Source organism: Falco naumanni, chromosome 2 (assembly GCF_017639655.2).
Source record: "Falco naumanni isolate bFalNau1 chromosome 2, bFalNau1.pat, whole genome shotgun sequence".
NCBI classification, from domain to species: Eukaryota; Metazoa; Chordata; class Aves; order Falconiformes; family Falconidae; genus Falco; species Falco naumanni.
In genome coordinates this window covers 94,091,071-94,117,924 of record NC_054055.1, presented here as the reverse complement: position 1 = coordinate 94,117,924, position 26,854 = coordinate 94,091,071, and the positions used below count along the sequence as shown (strand labels likewise).

At 40.1% G+C, this 26,854-nt stretch overlaps 1 protein-coding gene across 2 annotated transcripts; it reads right to left on the bottom strand.

Annotated features, from left to right (window-relative positions):
* Positions 1 to 1,480: 1,480 nt before the first annotated feature.
* On the bottom strand, positions 1,481 to 24,088 carry CLTRN (collectrin, amino acid transport regulator). Of its 2 annotated transcripts, XM_040582678.1 has the most exons (6): positions 23,649 to 23,908; positions 23,215 to 23,273; positions 17,494 to 17,579; positions 10,566 to 10,682; positions 7,576 to 7,770; positions 1,481 to 3,476 (listed from the first exon to the last, which is right to left on the bottom strand). In XM_040582678.1, the coding sequence occupies exons 1-6, from the start codon at positions 23,713 to 23,715 to the stop codon at positions 3,320 to 3,322; spliced, it is 681 nt and encodes a 226-aa protein (XP_040438612.1). In that variant the 5' UTR covers positions 23,716 to 23,908; the 3' UTR covers positions 1,481 to 3,319. The 2 variants fall into 2 exon arrangements, with proteins under 2 accessions (XP_040438612.1, XP_040438613.1); XM_040582679.1 differs by lacking the exon at positions 10,566 to 10,682 and having other exon boundaries at positions 23,649 to 24,088.
* Between the last annotated feature and the right edge of the window lie 2,766 nt (positions 24,089 to 26,854).

The following is a 26,854-nucleotide window of genomic DNA, read 5'->3' as shown; positions in this document are numbered from 1 at the left end:
GTCATGACCAATGCAGTTCCTAATTCAAGGAGGGCACTACAGCATTCACAATGTTCCCCAGCACTCCAAATGTGTAGCTAATGACTAACAGCGTAAGCAATTTACTCATGCATGGTTTGCGTTTATTTTGGCCTAGACATCAATACTGTCTCTCAAGTAAACTGAACAGAACTGTAACATCCTTCCTGAAATGTTGACTCGCTGGGGATATAGAGCTAGTGATAAACATTGAGTATTTTCTTCAAACAGAATTTCTCTGGCTTTATTGCTTCATCTAATTGAATTGTATTGCTTCATTCTTTTTTCCTCTCTTTTCCCAAACACAGTTTTTGAAAATGAAACAGCTCTGTCTCAGGCACACCATGTTCCTCTGTCCAAATTCATTGGCATGGCACAAACGTAACTGAAAGCAGAGCCGACTCATTGTTTCAGGAAGTAGTTTACAGTACAGTCTGTATTGCTTGTTACTCACTTTCCTGTTTACTATCAGGTCGTTCAATGGCAGGTGGTTTAGAGAAAAAGAAGGTGAAAGTTACATAAAAATGTAGTCCAGATACTCAAGTGATATAAATTGTCGCCTTACCATTTGAAGGCTCTGGAGGACAGGCTTTACCAAATCAAAGTGCTCTTTGTTTTCTAGTAACATCCTGCTGCACAGAGACTAGAAACGAGATTTATTTCTTCTGTAGCACTGTGCCCTTGATTAACCTAGTTAGTGGTACCTATTGCAGTGAAAGAGCTAGTATCAACACTGACTTCAAAGCATTGCTAAGTGTGGTACCTGCCTGTTCAGCAGAGGCAAGCAAGATGTATGCTCTGGGTGAATCCCCTATCATCATTAGCAGAAAACTACACCAAACTGCTGTAAAGCAATTAAGTGGCTAAAAGGTGAGCTGGGAGGAAGTCAGTGATTAAATACTTACCACCAGAGTCAGCCCACATCCCCTGATGTTTTGTTCAGAAGCTTTCAATCTGTTTTCAAATCGCTGTCCAGTGCCATGGGCTGAATTGAACCTTCACTCAGGCCTTGAGAAGTATGTCCAGATATGCTTGGCCCTTTTTCATACCAAGTGAATTTTATTTCAGTATCATATAGTACAATACAGGATAACAGTAATTCTTAATCAGTAGCTCAAGGTTGCTCTTGCACTGCCAAGCTATTCTCACTGAAATCTTTCACGGGTTCTTGCAGGGTGCTGCAGTTACAGCAATCCATTGTGGTCACACTGCGATGTAGCTATCTGTCATACGAAGAATGTGAAAAGTGTGAAGGTTTAGAAATGATGGGATGTGAATTACCTCAATAAAACTCTGCCTGACTGAAAGACCTTGCAGCAATGACTGAGGAAGCAATAATAACACTGCACTCTCTATCTTCCCTCCAAATGATCTTAAATACTGGTAAGCTTAATCTTTGACATTCCTGTGAGAAATACATCTCCATGTTGTGGATGGTAATTTTGAAGCACTGAGATAGTACTATTAATAACTGCCTTTATTAATCCTTTCCCAGAACAAAGCAGCACACCCTCTGGCACACAGAGAAGATGCAGTCCTTGTTCAGAGGGACCCACCAGAAGGACATCAAAGACAACCATGACAGACAAGACCATATGAGGCAAATGATCAGTGGGTTCCATAGTTTTATTTTGTATTTAGCCCTTCTCTGCCCTGCCTCCCTTAGCCTCCAGCTTACCGGCTTCCCCTGTTCAGCTGCCTCCCTTTGCCCCACTGCTTCCCCTCTTCCTCCCCATTCCTCCCGTTCTGCTCACCCTGCTCCCAAGAGCCAGTACTGAGTCAAATGGATAGTCAAAAGTTCTCAATACAGCCAAAATTTGTACCCTGGGAGACCAGAAAACTTTGTACCCTTTAGGACACTGGATAGTCCTTTACAAGCAGCTTTTACCGTTTTACCCTTTTCCTGTTGGTGAGAAGTATGAAGGAATAACCCTAATAAGTAAATGGATTTTCTAATATTGCCTCCTCCAAACGTGACACTGGAAACAGGGTGGCTAATGGTCAAATCTTGCCCTCAGTGATATGGGCAGCTGTTTGGTGACTGCAGATATCATATTTTGCTTCAACACACTTCTGTTCTCTGTGTACAGTTACCCACATATACCACTCCACTTTACTGGGCCCCTGTTTTTCTGAAATTAGTCAGAATTTTATCACTGATTTAAATAGGAATCGGATTAGGGCACAGATAGCACAGTCTGTGTGTATGGCTGACTCCAAAGTAATCCAACAATGCAGTTTAGGGTCTGGCACCATTTGATGGTGCCCTCAACTTCCAGTCACACAAATAGGAAACACAGGTTTGAATGGTCTCACTGACTTACCAGCACCTACACGTTCTCACCCCGGTCAGGTGCACCAAGCCCAGCAGCTGGTGATCCAAGCACTGAATCTGTTCACAAGATATCCAGCTGTATGATACCTGGTGATATCCTGAAGGTTCATCTGACGCTGGGTTGGCTATGTCTGGATAATCTACTCTAGTTCTATTCGCAAAAAATGTAAAGAAGAGTTTTCCAAAGAGCTGTGAAATGCCCTCATAGATTTAATGAGAGCTGGGCCACTAACCACAGACTGCACCTTGGGAAAATCTGCCCTTTGTTGCAACTTTTAATTTCAACAAATATCGAACTTTTGCAACTTTTAATTCCCAGGTCATGTAATCCATGACTTGGATCCGTTAAGTGAAAAACACTTTCAGTACTAGATCTTTCCTAGCTCTAAAGCTGTAGATGACCCAGCCACATTTTAACTTGCTCTTACAGAGGCTGTGAAAGCTTGCTTTTTTTTTTCTCTAGAAATGAATACTTTGATGCACCAATTACTATTCCATCCAAAGGCATACTGCATATCAGCAAACAGAAGTCATTTTACAGAGAAACTTTTGCATATGGCTTGAAAGAAAGCCCAGCAAGAACTGACAAAGATAGATGATCTCCCCAGTGATATTCAGGAATAATACAGTTTCACATTTATCTCAGGGAAAAACAAGCAATGGACATATTTAAAAAATCATTAAAAATTAAATCCCTGACACAAGGCAGGATTCAACCCTGTTCTGCCACACATCTTCTGGAAATCTTTAATGGATATCATTTGAGGTTGTCTCATTTGCTTTGCTCATGCACAAAAGCTTCGTAATGGAAGTTTGAGTGTATGTGTTATCAGCAAAAGGTTCTCTCGAGGGAAATTAAGTGAAAGGACATTTTTCTTGTCTTCATGTTTGACATTCAGGAGTAGTGGCGAGATAAGGTAGGCACAGGAGTCTTTCAAAAAACTGCCAGATAGCAATGGCAGCATTTCATAAGGGTGTGAATCGTTCATCATCTGCTGCAAAAACTCCATTAACATGGCCTGCTTTTAAATCCAGCACTTCGCAAGGAATCCCATTTTCTACTGTTACTGTCACTTCGCCTTTCTCTTCTAAATTTTCTCTCTCTGTTGACTCTTTAGTCTTTCTAAAAACAAGAAAGAGAAAATTAACTTATTCTGTTGACCTGCAGCACTTCGCCATGATTCCACAGACATAAAACCTGCACATTTAGTCAGAAGTTTATCATAGGTTATATTCTGAAAGACATAATCTGGTGCACCTCTTTGCTGTTGTAAATATACCATCGAAGGTGAGAGGCCTACAGATTGGAATCCCTGGTTTAGTGGTTTAAGGACAGGATCAGGAATCAGAAAACCTAGAGTAAACACGTTGTAAATATGTTATAAATATTACTTCACTTCCTTATTCTGTAAAATGACTGGAAGGTGCAGAAGGAAAAGGTAGCGCAAAACAAAAATGGAAAACATCTCTAAATCTGTTCTTGCTTTACATCAGGAAGGACTGCACTAAACGTCTAGTCTGACACTGTTATGTGTATCATAGATTTCACCCCACGATGTGGACAAATTAAAACATACTTTTTAGAAGCAGACCAGTTTTAGACTATAGCCTCCAAAAGTGGAGACTTAAATGCCCTCATACTCCTTGATGATCTTCTCTAGAAGTCAGGTACTCTTAATGCTGCAAATCTGCAGTTCTAGTTCAAACTTCATTAACAGCCACCTTCCTACCCAGTATTTTATACTTCTGTTTTCTAGATCAAACAATTGCACAGCTTTCACTTTTCCAGGCTCCAGTTCTCACTAAAAGCATATTAAAACAGTTGCTGAATAAAGTTATCTAAAAATACAACCATGAGAAGATGTAATACAGAAATACCAGTCAATGTGTCATGACATTCCTTTAATTCCAGATTTATTCTGACCTTGAGATCTACTAGTTCATAGTTGAAAAACCTGCTGTACTTTACAGCCTGCAGCATCAGCGGTTTCAGAGGATAAGAAACTCAAAGGTCAGCTCCACTGCGTCCTATCCCATAACATGTACTATAACAATCTGACTCAGGACTATCATAACAACCTGACTCAGTGTAACTGCTAATAACGGCGATTTTCACAATAATAACATTTTATTGGCCTTTAGGAGATTCTTGGCATTAGAGACTAAAAAAAAAGTGGGGAATAGTAGTTGAAACCTCTGACCTCTGGCTGATTTTATCTGCTCTTACAGTGATAAAAGGAGGGTTCTTTAATACAAAACCTGTGGGAGAAGAACATAAAAGATACTAAGAAACAGGTTTAGAAGAAATTAGAGGAGTAGGAGGTGTGTGGAACTAGATGTGTGGAACTTGTTGCCATAGGAATTCAGAGAAGCTAGAAATTTCTAGTCTAAGGGGACACTCAACAAGTTAAAGAAAGAGAAAACATTGTGGGTTAACCAATACACACAGACCAAATCCAGCTCCGGAAGACTCTCAGCTGCAAATTAGATGCTGGGAGAATAACAGAGGGAATCACTGTGTGTGCTTACTCTGTTTTCACTCTCCCCGAGGCAAATGCCTATGGCCTCTGCTGCAGATGGGATTTTGGGGGCTTGGGGTAGAGTTCAGCCTAGTTCAGCACAGCCAGCAGAGGCTGGTCCTGCCCTGGGTATACACCAAATCTATTACCAGAGAGGGAGGTGTCCTGTTGCTGCAATGACAGGAGAACAAACATAAGGCTGGGAGACACTGTGTCTGATCCAGCTCACTGTAGAGTCAAGGGCTACAGTCACATGGAGCTCTTCCAGCTGCAGGCAGCTGTGGCTTTGAGTTTTACATGTTGGCCAGTGACGCACAGGGAAGACCTAAGTAAGAAAATCTTTCAATTCAAGAAATGATGCATGAGTCTAACTCATTTCTGAAACTCCATTATAGGCCTGTGCTTCCCTGTCACCCGGAATACAAACAGCCTGAAGCACGTGTTTTGGGGCTTATCTGAACTAAGGCATTTAAGTGGTACTTTAAAGGCCTATAAAGACAAAATGCCAGATTTATGAGAAGTCAACACCATCCTTGGGGCCAGATTTCCAACACAGCTTACTAGGCAACAGAGCTGCCATTATGTCAGCTCTGGACAGGTTTCCAAGAAAACTCATTACTGGACACGCAGAAGTCTTTGACAACCTGGTCACATACTTCAGTGCCTGAAAAAGAGATGAGCACTTCTGAAATTTTCTTCTCTGATGCCTGGCTCTTCTTTTTCAAAAAAGCTAAATAGCCCAGATCATCCCTTTTACCCCTCCAGTCTTTGCAACAGTAGATGGAAGAAATATATGCTTGGTTTACCCTCCCTCTCACTTCCCCACCCCTGCCTGGAAACGCCATTGACATGCAAGGAAGGTTAGAGTTCAATCATGGATGGATCTGCTCAGAGGAAAGGTTATACGCAAAGGCAGACTAGGGAAACAGAGGGAGAAATAAAAAGGAGAATAACAACTAAAAGGGAAAGAGCATGAGACAGAGAGGATACCAAATAACCATAGGCAGGCAGCAACAAACCATATTACTGGTAGTATGACAATAAGGGCATGTAGTCTACACAATATTGAGGGGAACTGCTCAAGATCAGCTGAGTTATTTTGAAAATAGGGGGGTCGGAATGGTGTCTTTCAGCATGATAGGAAGCACAAATGATTATTGTAGCTAGAAAAAAATCATAGCTATTTAGCATAATTTATTTATATTACACTTACTTGATATGTTCAAAGACCCCCTTTAAGTTAGGCACTATATAGACACACGGAGCCACAATACTACGCAGCGGGTAGATATGGGCTTCAGGTAGCAACATTACTCTCCAGTTTTACAGAAGAGGTCACCTAGGTTCAGGGGATGAAATAACTCAGCCCATACCACACGGAAGGTTGTGACAGGGCTTAAACTATCCACCGATCCCAAGTACCTGCCCAGACTCTTTCCCCAACAGCATCCCTCATCTATTGTTTGTTCAGGGTTTTTTTGAAAATGGAAAAGGGTTTTGCAAATTCATGCAACTCTTCTGAATGCAAAACATAACTGAAGGGAGTCTGACTACAATGCTAAGGGTTCTCTATGAGAAACACTTATCCTTTGCAGTAAGTGTTTTTCTGAGGTCCTTTAATGTTGTTCTTCAAGGTGATAAGGACGCAGAAAGGAAAAGTCTCTGCAACACACCACTTTTCATATATGAATCCTTTGTTCTGATATATTTGGGGATGCAGTCTACCATACAGTCAATAATTTTGTCACCTTGTTGTCAGCAGAAATTTACCCTTTTTCAGTTCTTCTGCTGTTCTTATATGACTGTGTTGCTGAAGTCATAATACTGTATTAACCTAACCTCTGCCTCTGTGGCAGCCTAAACCATGGCAAAAGCTGAACTTCTGTGGCAGAATCTGAGCTCAGCTGAGATATTTCTATTCCTCATGCCCAGCTCTGAGCCAACAGAGATGGCTGGACCAACACTCTACTAACTTTTTGTCTTCCTCCAACACACTTACACTAGGGAAGCATGCATAGCTTTCTCTTTTTCACCAGTACCTCCACAGGGCAGAAACTGAGAGGAAAAGAGTATCTCTCTCCTACCCTATTGTCAAACAGCAGATACCTAGGCTTATGGGGAAATCTGGTGATGAACCTGTGAAGGGCTGGGTACTTTGGACTCACCAGGTGATGAATGGTAGGCGAGACCATGCATCATTCCATTGAGCAGGGCCTCTTCAGCCATATATTAATCATTATTATGTTGTCTACTGAGGTTTCTCAAACTGCAGCAGCAAATTTCTTTTAGCCCTGCCAGCTTTTGACACTACTGCCCTGGAAGGGGCACAGTCACTGCCAGCCTTCTCCCTCTTGGTAGCTATTTGGGTAGTCTGTGAGAGAAGGCTCACCTGTGGCACACTAAACCTTGAGAAGAATGACAGCCAACGTCTTTGTAAAGCTATCATATCTAGTTAGGTGGCCTCCAGGATCGTATTCTCATACTCCCTATTTCCTCATTATGCCCCAGCATTACTAAGCCATCTATACTTCACAGTTAAAAATTTTAACCCCTTTCCTCAGAAAAGGACGTATAGATTATCTTTACCTACATAGGATGTGGGGGCACAGCTATCATTTCTCTGAGGCTGATTTGAAAAGCAAAACCAGCCCAGCTTAACTTGCCGGTATTCAGTTAAAAAAGAAGACAATCTAAGCTGCTTACTTCTTGTGTTTCTGAATCCCTGAAACAACGAGGAAAACAATTCCTGCCACAATGAGACAAAGAACAACACCAAATACAATAAGCCAGACAGGCGTCGCGGGTTCAACAGGAGGTGATAAGGTTGAGGTTATCTTCAGGAACTGCAGTGTTTTGTCACTCAGTAGGAAGGCACTGTTGATTCTGTTCCGATTCATCCTTCATAAAAACACAAAGAACATTACAACTCTTTATAAAGGTATTTTACAAGTTAAAAAGAAGAGGGGGGAGGGGGAAGGGAATTTTCATGTATGTGCTGCAAATCTGGCAGGGCTGAATTTGATTCAGCATAACACTGGCAGGATTACACAGACCTTCACTTTAACATACACCTTGCTAGTAATCCATAGACATCCACACACTCAGAAGGTTTTGAACACCAGACTTCCATATGTATTTATCTGAAAAATTGGGAAATACAGATAAGACCTGAAGTACAGTATTATTATTTATTTCTGTTTTGGACCACGTGCTGAAGGCATATCAGACTGTAATCTGTAAGGGTGGCTTTGCTGTCTTGCTCGTGCAGCATTCAAGGTTAGCATGAGAGTGGCAAATCTACCCTGCAATGCTCGGAGGAGTTACTTATCAGTGCCCCTTGGTTCCTCAAAATGACCCATTCTGCATGTTATGGGCCAGTACATCTGCTCTTGCTGCTGCAGATTTTCTTAGGTCCTCAAAGACAGGATACAATTTGGTCCATAAGAATCCATCCTTATTGCCAACACACCCTTCCTTCCCTGCAGGTGCAGCTACAGGGACTTCTATTTTGCATACTTTTTCCATTATGAGAAATGTAAGTCTGAGAAACATGCTTTTTCATATGAGTTGTACAACTGCTACCCTTTCTAATGGATATCTTCACCCACATTTACTACTTCTAAGCATTTGCAGGTATTTCTGGATCTGAATCTAAGCAGCCTTAAGAGGCTTTAGCAGTACCTTTCATTAGCTTTTTCAAAATGTTAAGTTTTTTTTAGAAAATGTATTACATATATTGGTCTTGAGAGATTCTTTTTGATTGCAGTTGTATGATTCACAGCAATTCTTTCTTATATACAGTACAACCTATTTACCATAAAGCAACCATTTCCTAAGAACAGATATATGGGAAATACAGGTTAATTTTTGAACATTTCTTTTCTCGGAAATCATAAAGTCTGACTGTCCCTTAGACAGTAAGTTCTTAGCCTTAATGGAGAGCTAGCATTCCTGGGAGGACTGAAATCCTTGGCAAATTATAAGACTCATTATACGGTAAGCTGTCTTTGATTTAGAAAAGATTTTCATCCTTATTGATATGAAAGGATCATTGTGAACAGCTGAAATAAGCATTGTTCACCCTTATCTAATGGCTGGAGTTAGAGAATTATGTGCTGAAACACATGCAGGCAACTACAATTGCATTTTGTGTTTGTATATGCATAAATATATCCCGTGTGTCTTTATGCAAGACCTTGGGTCTCATACAGAGCTCTGAGAAGGTTTACCTTCCTCTTTGTTCTTACTTTGTAGAGGATCTCATACAATAAAATTCTGGTCCATAGGTAGTGCTCTTATGTGCTACTGTAGTATGAAGAATTAGCATATTGGTTTAGTATGGAAGCCTGCAATCAGAAGCAATTGAATAAAAAGTATTGTAGTTTTATAGACTGCTTTATTTCTTGTTTCTAAGTTAGGTAGGAATTAAAACTTTTCATAAATAGCATATTCTTTATCAGGTGACAGACAACAGTTAAAAACCAAACATAATATAATAGCATCCAATTTCTGTGGCAAACAGGGCACATAAAAGCCTTAAATAAATCAGCTTATGCTACTGAACGTATCAAAGAATAACAGAAATGCAAAACCCCTGCATTCCAGCACTCTTACCGAGAACTTCAGTGAATAAATAATCTGCTTCCTCCACTAATGCTATGAAACTATTGTTTGGTGTCTCTGTTGGAAATAGTTTAATCTGCTCATAAGCTTAAGTTAATCTTTCCAAAAGAACGCATACTCATTCATCAGGAATTAGGCATTACACCTCCATAGAGATAAGATGAATTTTCAAGGCAGAGTACAGAATGCCTAAAAACAAAGAGGTCTGTTTTCCATTCCAAGCCTGAGAAATGTATGTGAGTTATGCTGCTTGTGGGAGTCATCCCTATAAACCCCTTACACAGGTTTGGTGGATGATTGAAGTCAGATTACCCATTTTTTCTTTTCCCCTCTTCAGCTCTATACTCTTGCTGGGATATTGGAATGGGATATTTAGTAGAAAGCAAACCGATTTGTACCACCTGGTACTTTGTACAAGCAATGCTCAGCTATGATATCGACTGGCATTCTAGAAAGAGCTGGTATGAAAAGAACGTGAGAATAAGATTGTTTAAGCCAAACTGGGCCACAGCCAGCTCTGTTCATGAAGAGTTCACACGACCTCTTTTCATGTGAAAGCTTCTAAATTAAGTACAGACGAACTGTACTTGAGAAGCACTGAAAGGAAGCTGGTCACTTGTCCTGGTCATTAGTGGGCAGGTGGGCATGTGGCATGCAAAGGAAGTTAAATTATACAAATCCCACCCAGAAAGTGTGCAATTCTTTCATCTGAAGGAGAAGGCTCTCTTGCTGGGAAATGTAGAAGCTGGATGAGAGTAGTGTATGTGCCACACACTGGACAGTAAATTACAGGTAGGGCTCTGGAAACGGGCTAGATTTCTTCTGAGGCTCCAGCATTAAGAAAGACCCCTTTCAAAGTTATAATCCCAAAGCTCACATGCTTTGCATTCTGTGGGACCCTGCAAAATCCTCTAATCTCTCATGCGTGCAAGAATCCTGACCCCTTAGTGTTTTAACTACTTGGATTAGCTCATCTTTAAAGGGGCAGAGTGCCCATTCATACAAGGCCCAGAGAGATAAAGTATCCTCAGTCAGCAAGGAAGAAAGTGTTGCCGAAGCCGCGGCTGTACCTGATGGCTGCCTCTACCTCACTTCCAGGAACAGTTGTCACATTTTTGGAAGAATCTGTGACCACAAACCAAAATGACACCCGATCCGTCACATTACAGAGCAGCACATTGGAAATTCTGCAGACAGTTAAAACAAAAATCATCATTAAAGAAGCATGGATGGAATCATTGAAATATTTCAGATTTTCTTAAAATATTGCTTTCATCTAAAGGGGGAAAAATTCCTGCTTTTAAAAATGTTAACAGTTAATGCTCAAGGAAGAAATATCACTCACAGCATTTCCTATTTCCCATTATGAAATTCTGCTTATTGAGACCAAACTTGAGTCTTCAAATGAATTTCTGAATCTATTACAAACTTGCATGGACATACATTTAATGTAATCAAATGAAAAAATACATATTTACATCTTAATCATCAGGGCTGTGACATAGGCCACGTAATGGGGCAAATGCATTGGTGAACTAAGAGGTTTGGTTTTGACAGATAGTACCACAGGAACCAGTCATGAGGGATCCCCCACATGATTTTCAAGTGAGTGTAGTCCTACAGGATACATTTGTTGGAGGGAAGAGCAATGAAATTGATGTTACTCCTTTTGGCATCTTTGTTCACAGAGTCAGGCACAGAGTGGAGGCAACAGGCTAAATCTAGACTTTCTACTGGCACTGGCCTATGCCCTTCAGCTTATGCTATGACAGATATTTATCTCATCTGTTTTAAGAGAAGATTGCTCAGATTTATGTGAAGTCAGTAGTGGAAGGGCAGAGACACGCAGCTTCTCATGGCATACTGTGTAAAAAGTGTGCAAAATGTCTTTTAAATGCCTTTTTACAGATTCTTAAAAAATTTGTTTCTACCACTAATACTAGCAAATGGTGGAACTATTGTTAGAAAAACCTCGTGGAATGACACCATCATGAGTATTTAAACTGAAGAAGTGAAGGCTAATACATTAGCTAATACACCTATCCTCACTCACAATTATTATGATTAATAGTGACTGAGGATAGACGGTGTTCCTACGTTCTTCTCTCTGTTCCTAGTTTATTCACAAACCTAAGAAACAAACCAGCCAAACTGGTGTAATATATAGGAATTATATAAGATGGCATTTATTACAGCACGGCAAGGAACATAGTATCTATCATTAAAGGACAGCCAAAGCTTTTATGAATTCAATGACAAATAGCTAGAGAGAGAAAAATGAAAAAAAAAAAATTAGTTCTATATCATTAATAAAGAGCCCAAAGAATGTGGCTCAGGATTTAGATTTACTGGCCATGTCCAAGCAGTAAGCAGATATTCTGAAAGTCCAGGACCAAGAATTAGGATTATTTTTACTTCTAGAGAGCAGCCTGGACTTGGTTCACCTTTCCATAAGGTCTACCTGGCCACAAGCACAACACAGCCACCCTGTCTTGACAGACTCCACTTGGGATGAAGGGTCTTCAGATACTGCCTGCTGTTCTGGAGAAGAAAACCCTGCAGTAAGCAAGTGGAGAAGAATGTAGCCCCTCTTTTAATTAACTGCAGTGATGTTTTTAATGCCCATTACTAGCTATTATAATTGGTTTTAAGATTTGGCCTGTCCATCACCAAAATCTAAGATGTAACATTTCCTTTCTAGCCTGTCCTCTTTATCAGGGTGCAAGCAACCCCCCTGTCACAGAGCAGTATTTGGCAGTGCCATCTGCTGGCTAATTACAAATACAATTAAATAACCTCTGCAGTGGCCTGAGGAGCAGGAAGCATGAGGTAGGAAGGAATAGAAGGGAGCCAAAATTGCCAATGAATGCCTCCATCCAGAAAAGAATGAGTTTGCTTTTAAGGCAGGACAGGCATTGGCTTGATCACAGTAGTTCATTATGGATATTTTTTCTACTTACTACTGAAAGGGTTTTTTTGGGTGGTATGGGTGCCTTACGTAGTGCATCCTTTTGTTTTACAGAGAAGGTACATATTCCATTGAGATATACAATAAAACAGAAAGCAATGATTTTGCAGAGCTGAAATACCCACTTCTGCCTCTCTAGAACAATGTCAGTTTTGCAAATACAGAGAATTTTTATGGCTAAAAGAGGAAAGTTATCCTCTGGAATTTGAAAAGCTATTCACATCAGTTTTCTGACAACAGTCAGAAGGTGGAAGCAGATTTATTCCTCCCAAAACAAAAGCAAAGCACAAAATTTACAGGACAGGGGAAAAAAAGAGTCTACTTCTGGCTGGTGGCTGACAAACTCTTGCTGATTTCAAAGAGTATCTAAAATTGTATCTGCAGAGGAAGTTTTCCATCATGAGAATTTATAACAGTAGGACCTAAAGCTTCATGTACTGCAGTTCTTAATGCTGGATTTTTTGTGGTGCAATCAAAACCTGGTCCAGGTAGAAAATCTGTGTTTGTGTTGTCTTACAGATGTTCTTGAAATGGGGTGAGTGAGGAAAGTTTGATCCCCAAAGAGAAAGGTAAATTTGGTAGATAAAGACTGGCAGAACATTCCGATCTTATTCTCATTCAGAGACTCAGAGACTCTTCAGCCGGGGGTTGTCCCTACAGTGCCAAGGTTTTCAGCATGAGATAGGGCAGTTGGTCATCATTAGGTGCAGCATCTCTCTCTTTAGAAAATACAGTACACTGAATCAATTGGGCAGCAAGGCTTACACTAGGATACATACATATTGCCTCCTTTCTGCTCCCTGTTACGTCTAAAATCCTTGCTTGATTATAGGCATCCAATAAAAAACAGGAAACCGTAGCAGCTGGTTTCACTGCTGCGACTTTTTCATGAGTGGAATCTGAATGCTGTAAATCCTTTCAGGCTCAAAAGAGAATAATACTGCTCACAAGAAGTTCAAAGAGGATTCAGTAAACACCAAAACAGACTGGTTCAACAAGCACTAATGTGGCAGTTTCTTTGCAGCAGGTATGTCTTTTTTCCTCCCCCTGTGCTATTTGCATGCAGGTTTGATCCACAGCATGCAGAAACATTACAAAACTATCTCTTTACATTGTTTAGATTGGAGAAACCTGACTTCTCCAAGCATTATGCTAATTAAGTGTATTTGTAAACATATGTGGACATTTTTTTTATTTCCTTAGCAGGCAACAGATAGACTTTTGTCATGGTGATTATAGGAGACTGTTATCATCAAAATAAAAAACATCATGTTTCTCCCTTGTGGCACCATGGAAAAGTACAAAACTTCATTTTCTTTAATATACACAAGTGAACAACAATGAGTAGAGTGCAGGTTCCTCGGCCTGAAATGCCATCGTTGTTCTTTATGGAGGTTTAAAGGATTTTTTAGGGGTAAGAAAGAGCTGCCAGAGACTCTGAGGGAGCTGCGTGTCTGCAGTTGTTAGCTCATGGGAGAACCATAGTCCCCAAGTCCCAAGCACTATCTCCAGCTCTCCCGAAAGCACCAGGCCTCTTCCAACCCATTGCTGTGCAGCTGCTCCTGCAAAAGATTGTTATTTCCTTCCTTTTTGTGAACAACAGCCGTGGGATCACCTTGATGTAACAGCTTTAACTCTAGAGGCTTTCTTTTGTTGTTCTAAATGCTCACAATATTTTTACCATCAAAATAGCTTGTCTTAGGAATATGGATAATGTTGGTGAAATTTTTTTTCTGTTCATTTCATGAGGAAAATTGCAGCTTTTTTAATCTACAAATGGGGAAGAAGATGTACCAAAGGTAGATTTTCTTACTTGAATAAAAGTAAATACGATAACATTCTTTCTGCTCTAAAGATTAACCAGTCTCAGCCTCAAAAAAGATGCATATTATTTCAAATGAGTCACAGATTAGAGAAAACAGAGTTACTAACACAGATACAGACAATAATTTTTTAACGCTGAGAGATCAAAGGTTGGCTTATGTAGTTCATGAATGCATGTATTGAGAATTAATTGAAAGGCCATACATAGAGCAGGAAATAAAGGGGGTTTAATTCTCCACTGAAAAAGAAGTATTTATTTTATCTGTATTAATAATAATTGAATAATTTTATGGATTTTGTCTTCTGTTTCACACAGACTTGAAAATTTGACAAGCCTTTCAAACATTAAACACAGCTCCATGATTTATTAAATTTTAGTTTAGAAATTAACCTTAGAGAACTCAAGATGTAATGTGCAAGCCTGTCCATTCTGCACTGGGTCACTCAGTGGTTACATAAGGGCAACAGCAGCATCAACTGCTGTTTCCAGCAGCACATTCAAATGCTTGTCATTATGGGCTGGCTTTTATCCAGCTTCAGAAGCCTAACAAAAGGTGACTTTGAATTTCAGAAGTGATGGGACAGACTGCAACAATAGTTATGCTGATCCACCAGATAAATTATTTTTGGGGCCTGATCCAGCTTGCTGAAGTTAATGGCATTTGGTCTCATGTGGGAGTTGGTTGTGGCTGTGAGTTACTGCAGGGCTGTGGGTGTATTAGAAATTAATGGGATGTTAAAGGGGAGGTTTGTCACATTCTGGTTATGGCCCTGTGCAGAATTTATACCCTAACAGAACCAGTATTTGATTATGTAAAATACTGGTGAATTTTTTGTAAGTCTTTATTTTGACAAAAATCTTCAACTCACTAGATGCAAAATGTGGTTCATTTTAGATGCTAGCAGAATGCAGTCACAAGCGCCTTGTTTATTCTTTTATAACAGAATAATTGATCATTGCTCTTTTACAGCTCCCAAAGAAAATCTGTTGGTGTTTATCTGTAAAAGCTTCTGTAGTGTAATGTAACTTATTTGCCACAAATTCCTGCTTCTGCCTCCCTCTCCACTGCAAGCCCCTGCCGCAATCCTGCCCAGCTATCCAAGAGTACCGTTCCTTGTGCATGGCATGCTGCTGTACCCTCAGTGCTCCCACACCTCCATACCCACTGCAGAGGGGATAGAGACAGATTGCTTTCCTTTCTCTACACTCAGTTCCTTCCATCTGCCAGCCACAAGGATGGGGAAAGGAGTGCATTAGTTGCAGGACTTTTAATAGGATGGAGACGTTCAAAGCTTTCCTGCTTCCATGTAACAAGCAGGTTATTTGAGGTGTATTGGGAGGTTCATCTAGCTCTCCATCATTGAATAGTGACCCTGAGTTCCCTTGGGATTTGGGAGAGATCTACGGATAGGAAACACCTCATCCTGTTGCCTAGTAAGTTATACTAGATCTCAGAGCTGCTCCTTCAGCTGGCATGCTGCCTACACATGACCCCAAAGGTATCTAGAAGTCCTAGAAGAGGTATCAGTTATACCTCCAAAGTGCACCCCAAGTGATACCCCATGAGGAAGTCCTACACCACCTTAAAAAGAGGTAAAGTTGCCCTCACCTAGCTGTTTTCAGATATTATACTGACTTCTCTGACAAGCATAGTAGCAGGAAATTACTGATGTGTGCAACCTCACCTCCAAACTGGGGTAACACTGTCATAATCATAATTGTCCATAGGAAAAATTGTCTTGGTAGGAAACTGAATTAAGTGAACATAAATGCTGTGATTTCCTGCAGTGGATAGAGATAACATCCATTAAAACTTTAACTCCTTTCATACTGGCTTGATTTTTCCCCATCCCTGCACCAAGCTTTCTAATATTAGTTGAGTCTGCAGAGACCCATGGTGCTTGAAGAGGAAAAAGATCACTGGCTTCTGACAGAGTTTTTTTGCGTGTGTGTGTGAAAGCACCACAACTTTGAAGGAAGAAAATAATTTTAAAAAAGGACCTGGGACTAAAATAAGTATACAAAAGTGAATCTGTATGGATCACATACTTGATGAAAACTCTGCTACTTTGAAAACCTGAGAAAAAGCCTGCAAAATCACCTTTAATTAGCTTGTACCTTGAACTCATTTTTTTAGGTGTCATTTTCATTGGGTGCAGTAGCATACTTGGCTGGTTTTGTTAAGCTTGGTGTGATGCCTCTTTTGCTCAAAGACGCCAGCTTCTGAGGAATAAAAATGAAACAGCAGGGAACCAAACACTCCTGTTCCATGGAGGGGGAAACCACCTTCTATTTAAGAGAAAGTGTGGCAGCCACAATAATCATAATGTGATTAAATTTAACTAATATTTTTGTAAATGTGGAATATGCTGCATCTGATGCAATGACAGTCTGAAGTATTTTTTAAAGTAAACTGAGAAATTTATCCTCATTAGCCTACCAGAACCACAAGTCTTCCCAATGAAAAATAATAGGCCTATAGAAATACACTAACAAAGTTTCTCATTTAAGAAAGATAAGAGCATTCTGAAAATAGAGGTTGCTAAATGGTCTGTCTAATCTGCTATCTAACTTCGTAAGTATCAAGGATCGGAAGCCTGAGAAGAATATTCAATACCTCAGGGTAGATTTATCCCAAAACCAATTAAAAGCTGAATTATGTCTAAACTGCAACATCTGAAACTTCTTGATGCTAGGTAACTCAACCGCTGCAATATTAGGGACAGATACCCCCAGCAGAACACAGCGCTAGTGTAGCTATCCACCCTCCGGTTCAATGAGTTAGCTGATTTCCAACATACTGAGGAAGCTGTGCTCTAAGAAAATGTGCACCAAAGCTGCTTATTCAAGGATCTGTACTGCTTCTCTTGCCCTTGCCAATGTGTCCCTTTGCCTCCTCCCACTGTGGTCTCCAGAAGGTATTATGTCTTACTGCCAGATTCTGCTGGAGTGAATTGGCACAATCCCACTGAGATCCACAGCTGTGTCATTTCACATCAACACCGATACTCGTCCAAAGATTGATCATTGCTTAAAACAGAGAAACTGTGATGTTTAACATATATCTGGGTGTCAAAGAAATATACTGGAACAGGGTGTTCTGAGAAGCTGTATGTAATGATCTCTACAGTTCAGTACAGCAGAGAATGGGCTACAACATACAGCATTGTTAATATGTATAAGGCAAATCAGAGTAGATGCTCACTGAGTTGTGCTCTTGCTGGAATATCTTCTCATTGCAAAAGCCACCATTGCTTTGAAGAGGTACTCTTCATTAGCGTCCCAGGCATACTGTAAAAGAAGATGGAAAATAATCAGTTCCAGCACCAGTGCTGGCAGTACAGAGAGGGAAAGGAGTCACTGAACTTGAAATGCTACATTGATCAAGGAAATGAATAAATTCTCTGGTTGTGCTACAAAAATAAATTCCTGCCCATTATTCGGTGTGCATGAAAGACTTTTTCTAACAGCTGTTATAAAACGCAGCATAAAGTGCAAAGAATGTTTCCAAAAACTGAATGAATTGAACGCTTCTGAAAGCTGTCCAAACTGGAGTTGTAAAGTTTCTTGTACCAAAGACTAGGCATACAACTAGAATTCTCCTCCCACAGCTGCACCCATGGCCTTGCCTCTTTTGCTGGATAAAGTAGAAGGTTTAAATCCACTCTCAAAGACCATTTGGCTCTGCCCAAAAATAAAAAAAAAAGCAAATGTTCAAGGTAGTCTCTGGGAGTTGGATGTCAGGACACCAGGAAATAAATTGAGATTATGGCCTTATTGCTGCACACCATCCTTGGAACAAGAAGACAGACTCAACAATAGCACAAATTACTACATCACAGATGAGATGAAAGAAAATAGCATCCTTACTACTTTAATAAGAAGTAAAATACAGGCTCCAAAAACTGTTCTCCATTGTCTTGATGAAAAATCATGCTTCCACAATTTCAGTTTTCTGAGATAGCTTCACTAGGTTCCTCTGGGCTTTCATCCACATATGCAATTCTAATCACCTGTAAGAACTGCACCTATTACATTTTCATAACAGAGCCATGGCTGAGGCATACTGATTGAATTTTCCCTTTCAGCAGATTACAAAGATTAATAGTTTCTTGGAATTATATTAATGGAGGTTAGAGGCAACTTTCTTCAGTCAATCAGAGTACAAATCTAATCTTCAACTTTCAGTATTAAAAAAATCTGTACTGTAATCATCCAAACCAGAAATCCAATGGTGTGGATACTTAACCCTGTTGACAATTGGGACCTACTTTTTCATAGGCCTTTGTAACACATTCAAAAAACAGCAATATATGTCAATAAGCAGTAAACAGCATTGAAAATGCCAAATCTCAATTCTGGTTTTTAAATACTAATTTTGAATGCATGGGGCTGCAACCTCTGTGCAGAAAGGAGGAATCCAACTTCCAGGCATCAGCCCTCATTTCGCTCTGACATCCTGTAGACTGGGAACCTAAGCAGGCAAGAAGGCAGTCATTTAAAGAGCAGAAAGTCATACTGATCATATTTATCATCCCTAGAAAATGAAAAGTGGTGAAATGGGCTCTCTGAGATGCAGTAGGACAGGACAAACAACAAAGCTGAGCAACATCTTGAGTAACATTCAAATCCAGCTGCAGTGCTGAAAATCTGGGTTCTGACTCACCACTCTTGCCTTGTGAATGAAGGGAGGTGTAAGCATACTGTGATAATGCCAGCCTAGAGATTTAAACTGGGGGGGTAGGGGGGAGACCTTGAAAAGAAATTATAAACCCCTGTATTTTGATCCCACTGCACTGATGAAAACATGAGAGCAACGACAGCAAATAGTACTAAAAGAAAAAGAGATAATGTAGTAGAGAAATTAATGTAGATGAGAGCCATAAAACTATTGTAATTTTAAAGATATCTGTGCTTAAACCACAGAGAGCACAAGTTGCAGCACTAAAAGGGAAGATCTTCCTTTTTCTGTGTGGGGCACTACTGACTGAATCCCTGCGTGCCATCTGCAGACTTTCAGAACAGGTTCAAAAGGACAGAGAAAAAAAAAATTGTTATCCAGTAGATTAAACCAGCTGTAGAGATGATTTAATCAGTTGTCTTGAAAATGGATAATGATGAAACACACTCTATTTCACACTTACATGGACACAAATGCAATGCAGCACTACCAAGTATTGTAGTTGAAATGTTTATGTTTAGTGCAGTATACGTATATATGTACAATTAATGACTATCAAGTATTCAGTTTTCATAAATAATGCAGTAGCCTACAGCTTCTTTAAGTCAGAGTAACAAAAAGGGTATCTCGAAACAGGGAAAATAATTCGTAGTGAGGAACTCCAGCCCCAGCTGAAAGATTAAGCACTTTAAAAAAGACAGAACAAACAGAAAGCTGCAAGATACAGAGGAGGAGACTGGCAGAGAAAGCTCAGGAGAAATCAGGGGTCTTCTTGAGTGAGAAGATGCTGCAGAGAACCTTCCAGGCAGAAGGGTAAGAAGCCCCAAGAAAACAGTGATCAGACAGGAGGTACAGGAGATAACTAAGGGCTCCATATGAACAAGAACCTCTGTACATGACTGTATGCAGGGCTGTGCAGGGGGAAGGCAACATAATGAGGAGGAAAGCTATGGCAAGACTACCTTTAGGCTAATAAACTGTATGAACTCATGACAAGTGGGCACAAATTGCCAGTAGTCAGTTTCTAATCACCAGCTTTCTCCAGTCAGAGGGACAGGTACAAAGAAACCTGAATTGTTCTGCTATGGGGCTTTATCAGTTTCATCTTTATCCTCCAGCTGCAAAAGGCCTGGACCACAGCTGATGACTGAGGACGTTGTTTTGGTTCTTTTATGTCCCGATGAAGTACAGCTATTGATGCGCATCTTGTGCTGCTACAGAGGAAGTGTATTAAATATCATGTGCAACCACACCCTATAAACATAAGACAACTGTTACCAATGAAACCTTGCATGATATCAGAATTATTAATGTTTACCATCATCCTTACTCTATAAAGGAACAAACACAAAGACCCTAACTCAGTTGCACATTCTATCCTTTGTATGTTAAGGACGAGCAGAATTAGACACAGCTGACTGTGAAAGCCAGGTCTTAAGTGCCTGTTAGTGAAAGAGGAGGTTGATGAGATAATGGGTAAAAGATGATGAGCGTAGGTTGTTGAGGGGGTGAAATGCTATAGTAGTGCTCCAAGGAAGACAAAATTTAAGGTAGTAGAACAAGATTATAATATTACAAGATTGCCCTGAGCAACCTGATCTATTTCAGAGCTGACCTGGCTTTGAGCTGCAGGGGACTAGGGACCTCCCAAGGTCCCTTCCCTCCTGAATGGTTCTGTGTTTTAACTGAATAGCCATTCAGACTGCAGAGTGGCTACAGACACAGGAGCACGCTTCCGGGCCCCGTTTGATGGCAAGACACCAGGTGCATCCCCTTCATCCTCTACCCTGGAGACAGCCTGAATGCCCGAGTCAGAAGGGAAGTGCACCTTCTGATTCACCTGGCTGCAGCCCCTGGGGTGGCAGCTCTTCGGCTCTTACAGTTACATTGAGCGGTGACACAGAGTTACATAGACTCCTCAGTGTGCATCACTTTTGTTCATTCCCTAGCTGCCTTTGGCCCTTTTGAATTAACTCTCTACCACTCTGCTAACTCCACCAGTAGAAAGCAACTAGTGACTAGCAGCTACTCCAGAAGCCACTCAGAAAGTTAACACCAGCCTCAGGGGAACTCATCTATCACCTTCCTTCCATTTAGGCTTGCAGATACCATGTTTCCTCCCACCGGTTAGCAAACAACGTCTCTGTCAAGTACACCCATTATTTGCAAATAAAATGATAACAGCTAAATACTTACTGTATCTTAGCTGCTCTTTCCAGCTCCGTTTTGATAAGAACTATATAAATACACTAAATGGCACTCCCTGCCTCCAAGCACAGCCTACCTTGTGAACAAATTAAAAAATAGTATCCTCTCTTAATCAGCCTCACACAAAGTGGATGCCATGCACTAAGCTATGTGGAAAACTACACCGACCTCTCTGCTGTGCCCCTGAGCGTACATTGCAGTTATCCTGCCAGTCCTACAGCAAAATGCCCACGGTACGGGGGATTTCTGTTATCATCTAGTTTGAAGTGACTTGGAAATCAATGGAATAGAATACAGTAGCAGAACACCATACTAAGGTATTGTAAGCTGGTTGTGTCCTACTGTGATACAAGGACAGTATTATGTTTTTCTTTTCTAAAATAAAGAAATAAAATAAAAAAGCATCCCAAATTCAGTTTGATCAATTCATTCACAGAGAAGACTGCAATAGCTATGAAAAGGTACAACTACCTGTGCACTTAATAAATTGTTCATTATTTGTGGGTAATGTTGTATGGCATCTTACCACTTTCAGCATGTTGTTGTTCTAAAATGTTGTTCTAGATTGTCCAGTTCTTAGGGCATTCACACACTTTGTTATATGAAATAAACTACTACACATCTACAAAAAAACAATAGACTCCTCAGTTATTTCTTTTTTCTCGTAATATAAAGTGCCTTTAAGATTAATGATTTATATTATACCCTTTTTGGATGAAAAATAAATTACAAATTATCAAACCCCCCTTATTTTACTGTAGTTGGATAAGTAAAAAGTAATAAGAAAGAACATTACTGGGAACTGCAATTTTCATTCTTTGCTACTATTTTGAACAAAGATTAAATCAAAATATTAGCAGTTATCATTGAGAGGAGCTTCAATAATTATTTTGACATATTTTCAGCCATAGGATTACACTATTTTTAATAAATATTTCAACAAACCAGGCTCATACTACTGTTTAATTAAAGTCTCTCACCCAAGAGAATTTACTTCAATATGAATTTCCACAAATACTTTAGCACGCATCTTGAATATTTCTTCCCAATTTGTCTGGTTTATGAAGCTGCCACTGGAATTAGGTCCCTACTACTGTTAGTTCAAATTACCTGATATTTCAAGGTAATTTTAGAATAGCTTCTATGGTCATAGGGAGATTCTTATAGCTCCAATCTCTTATAACATGTAACCTACTCTTTTTGCTTCCCAGAGCTCCTAACATAATCAGACACCAGATTTCCAGCGGAGATGACTGTCCAAGACATTTTATATCTAATTTTATGATGAGCTGTGTAACATGCTGCAGATTTGCTCTAAGCATTCAAAACTGTAAACAAAGTACTGGGCTCTGCTGTATTTCATAACGCTTTAGATCAGGAAGGACCATTCGGTCATTTAATGTCCCAATCTTTTATGCATCACAGGCCCTTATTGCTCACACCAGTATTTTTACATCAAGCCCAAGGACTTGAGTTAAGCCAAAGCACTTCGGTCCTCATGAGACTAGCTTGTGCACCACAGGCAGAGAAGAAAGGCCACTATCCTAAGCCCTACATTAGCAGGGAATCGATAAGATATGCTTGGATGATCCCTATAGATCGTGCTTGTCCAAAAGTCTGACATAAAGTCCCATTTCATAAAAAACTAACAATCTTTTCCTGCTTCCCATCCCAGACATGCTGGACTTTACAATTAGCGCTCTTAAGCAGAAGTGCTTTTCCCAAAATACAGACTTAGATTTATGCAGCACCTCTCACGCTTAAAGTCTCTACTGTTCCAGGAAAAAAGAAAAGTCTTTGACAGAAAACTATCTTTATGAAAAGGCAAGCTTTATAATTCTCTTACAGGATGCCATTTTGAGGAGCGGGTTACTCAAATGTCAAGAAATGGATGCCTGGACCATGACTTGCACAAGCTGTTACAATTAACACTTCAGAACAAATTGCTTGTGCTGCCTTCAGAAATTTTACAGTACATATTACTTCTATTTTGGCAGATATTCAGTTAGGAAGAATATGTAAAGATACTTTACTTACTGCATTCTCTCCCAAAGCTGTTTTGATACTGAGCCGTACTTTGAAAGCATTCTGTGCATCTGACACAAAGAGAAAAAAGCAAACATATATGAAAGTCAGGCAAAATAGGATTTTAAATCATTTACTGCTCTAATTATTTCACAAACAGCAGCTTCTAAATGTGTCTTAACAGATCACCCACTTAGAACAGACGTTACTAGCATGAAAAAAGCTGCAGCCCTATAGTCTCAGTGAGGTTCACCGTGACCTCTTTAAGTGAGATCAACTTCAATACTGAATTTGCAAAATCATAAAAGAAGCAAATGCTCAGTAATTCAATCTCCAAACTGGAGACAACCAGTTAAAATTAAAATCTGAGAAGCTGGCAGCTTTGTAGGCATAAACTCATAGCTACATTTACCTGGGGAAGGATGGGAATCGGCTCCAAAACTTACCTGGCTTGCAGAGCTCAGCATGAGCAATGGCAACTACAGAGAGAGTAAGCAGTGAAACCCGTAACATCCCGTCAGCGTGGAAAGGTTGAGGCAAAAAGAAGTGAGTCTCCCCTGTAAAGCACTCTTAAACTTTCTGTGACCCAGGATTAAAGCATCAGCAGCAACCAAGTAAAAGGTTTAATAATTAACCCCCATTATTTTAGCTAAAACAGGCACCAAAAACAACTGTCTTCTGCTAGTTATTGACTACCTTTCTCTGTAGCAAAAAAAAAAAAAGCCAAATGAGTTTTTAATTTTCCTTCTTCCTTTTTAGAGTAATACAAAACTCCACACAGTGCCCCAAGCCAACCTTTTTCCCCCCAAGCTGTGATGTCAGAGAGGCACACAAGATGTCTGAGGGATGTCACACCAGAGCAGCTGGTGGGACACTATGCTGTTACCCAGAGCAGGTGAACTTGAAGCTCAGCTGCCACCAGTCCCCAAAGGAAGCTGCCACCTGGGAAACTGGCTGGTCCCATAGAGGGCCCCTAAGGATGAAGGAAGAATGGGCACCCTTTCCATCCCTAAAAAGAAATGTGTGATGAACACAGAAGCCCCAGACCCAAAAAACAGGGCTCCGGATTCGCCCCTCATTTGCTTTTGAACTCATAGCACTTCTGAAGGGCCTGTCTGGTGGTCCCAGTACCATGTCCCTCTGTCCTCCATCCCAGTCCCACTCCTGTGTCCTGGCTCAAGAGCTTGTCTGAGCCTGGCAGAGAAAATGCCTCGTTCCACTGTGGAGAAATACTTTCTTGCTGTCCGAGGATTGTTATGGTAGCAACTGGGATAAGAAGAGGTGCAATAAAAGGACTTCATAGGAGGCATGTTGAATAAGGACATATTCTTGTTTTATAGACATGACATGCTGTGTACACTGTATGCAAACACGCGTGGAAACATTTTAATGATGCACTCTATTAGTCAAATGTTTATCAAGACAAATGCAGAGGAGAAAGAATTCAGAAACTGAAATGTTTCTCAAGTACTTGAACAGTCTTTGCGATCTGAACAAGACAGGATTATTTGACTCCACTCGGCAGCTGTACTCCCCCTGTAGCCTCTTGAATGGTTAGTTTCCAAACTGAAGATCACTTCAAAATGACTTTCAGTTGGTTCTTCAGCACTGAGAAGGGTGTCTTGAGGCTGCAAACCCAAAGACCTTCACAAGAATGAGTACCAGTAAGAACATTTTACTTAACTTTGGAACTGAATTTATGGCAAACAATAACCAGCATTTACTACATAAGAATACTTGAATTTTCAGGTAATGGAGAACTTACTGCTTCACTAAATCTTAATTTTAAAAGCCACTGTTAAAGGACTTGATATCCCACCTTTAAAAGTCATTAAGTCAAGCTGATTCCTGGGCACTTGGTTACTCTCACTAGGCAACCAGCTCTGAGTACAAAACTCTTGGATACATTATCTGCTTAGACATTCAATCTATGCCTATGAAAACAAAAAAGTGATGCATTCATTTCTAATGACAGCTTAAATTAACATGCTGTATGTACCTACATCAAAAGGAGAGCACTAAAAAATGCACAGATGTATGAAAGACTGACCGTTTTCTGTAACATTTGTAATTAAAAAAAAAATCTTCAAGGAACATTAAATATAAGTTTCATGCTAAATTCATGTGCATTGCTTTAATAACGAGCATTTGAACATTTTTGTACCTTTGAGGAAAATACTGGAGAACTTAGGAAGAGAGCAGAAAAGCCGAGTGTTGTTTCCCTGCTGCCAGAAGGCAAATGGAACTGAGCGTCAATACATGGCATCACCACTTCTCCCTGCTGTAAACGACTGTAAATCAGTTCTTCCCCCTGGAATCACATGGAGCCGGTGTCAAAGTACATTGAAGGCACACGACGCTCAGCAGGAACAACCTCAGAGGACATGACTGGATTCCCTGATCAGGGCTGCTGACTTCCAGCCAGGATGGCTGGTTTTCCCCAATTTGTCTTGCTGGCAATCAGCACGACAAATTATTTTTTTCCAGTGAAGAGGGGAGGCGGCCAGGAGACAAATGATAAACGCCCCAGCTCAGAGCTCACAGGGAGAGAGCATCATGCAGTTGATATATACGTACACAGCAACTTGGATGCGTGCCAAGTGCATCCAGCTGACAGCCCATGTGCTTATCTGGCTGTATATGCACAGAGTACCGCACAAAAGCAACTGATTGTTGCACATCTATAAATCTTTTTCCAAAACCAGCATGTTTTTTAAACAAGCCAGGTGGACAAGCAACCCTAGACCAGTTGTTAGTAGAAAGCTAACTTTTCTTCAAATTAATGACATTTTAAAATGCTCTCTTAAAAGGCACTGTAACTTTTCAGGTTACAAATGGAGTATTAACAGCATAATCTATAAAGATAGAGATTCTGCTACTTTTTATCTCTGTAATAAATCTACATGCCTGGATAACTCTCTGTCCAGCCTCTTTTCTCCCATTTTGGCCAGATACATAGCACTGTTTAAGCATGTATGCATTTGTTTGCCACTGATTGATCATTCAGGCACCAGTTTGCTTGAACAAATTACAATCTACATGCACATATGCTAATTATGTTTTAAATTCAGGACTTTGTGAGGTATTAAATTTCTAAATAGTTCCTTTTTTATAGTAACTTTGTTTTTCCTAACTGCTGTTGAGCTACAGGTCATAGCCATGCAGAATCTCATGCACGATCTGCATCCCAGAAATAGCATTGAACTAGTGCAAAGAACTGCCTCCCTTCTTGTACTAAATGAATTGGTCTGCCTGGTTGAAAATAACAGTAATTTTTTTCAGTGCTTGTGACCTCCAGAAGTTCATGTATTGTCTATACATATATACTTAATAGTATACCATAATTTGGACTTTCAAAAAAATTGAGAGGACTGAATTTTCAAGAAAGCATCTGACTTGGTAAAATAAACAAACCCATTCCATCTTCTCAATGTGATTAGCAATGTACTTTTCTGCTTCTTGCAATGTCTTTGAAATGGAAAATCCCAGGAAAGTAAAATTTTGATAGCTATCATATAAGTTAATTAACAGCTATGGCCAAACTTAACCTCAGTTTTCAAATTTGACAAATTAACAGTTTTAAACTCTGAGGAAGTTAATCTTTAGTCTTAAATAGTTGTGTCCAACTCTTGCAAGGAAAGAGTCAATGTGC

Excerpts from the sequence above, each read along its gene's own strand:
- CLTRN (XM_040582678.1), bottom strand. The coding sequence starts at position 23,715 with ATGTTACGGGTTTCACTGCTTACTCTCTCTGTAGTTGCCATTGCTCAT. Across the intron at positions 23,274-23,648 it reads TGCTGAGCTCTGCAAGCCAG|ATGCACAGAATGCTTTCAAA; the intron begins GTAAGTTTTGGA and ends TCTTTGTGTCAG. Across the intron at positions 10,683-17,493 it reads TCCAGCAAGAGCACAACTCA|AATTTCCAATGTGCTGCTCT; the intron begins GTGAGCATCTAC and ends AACTGTCTGCAG.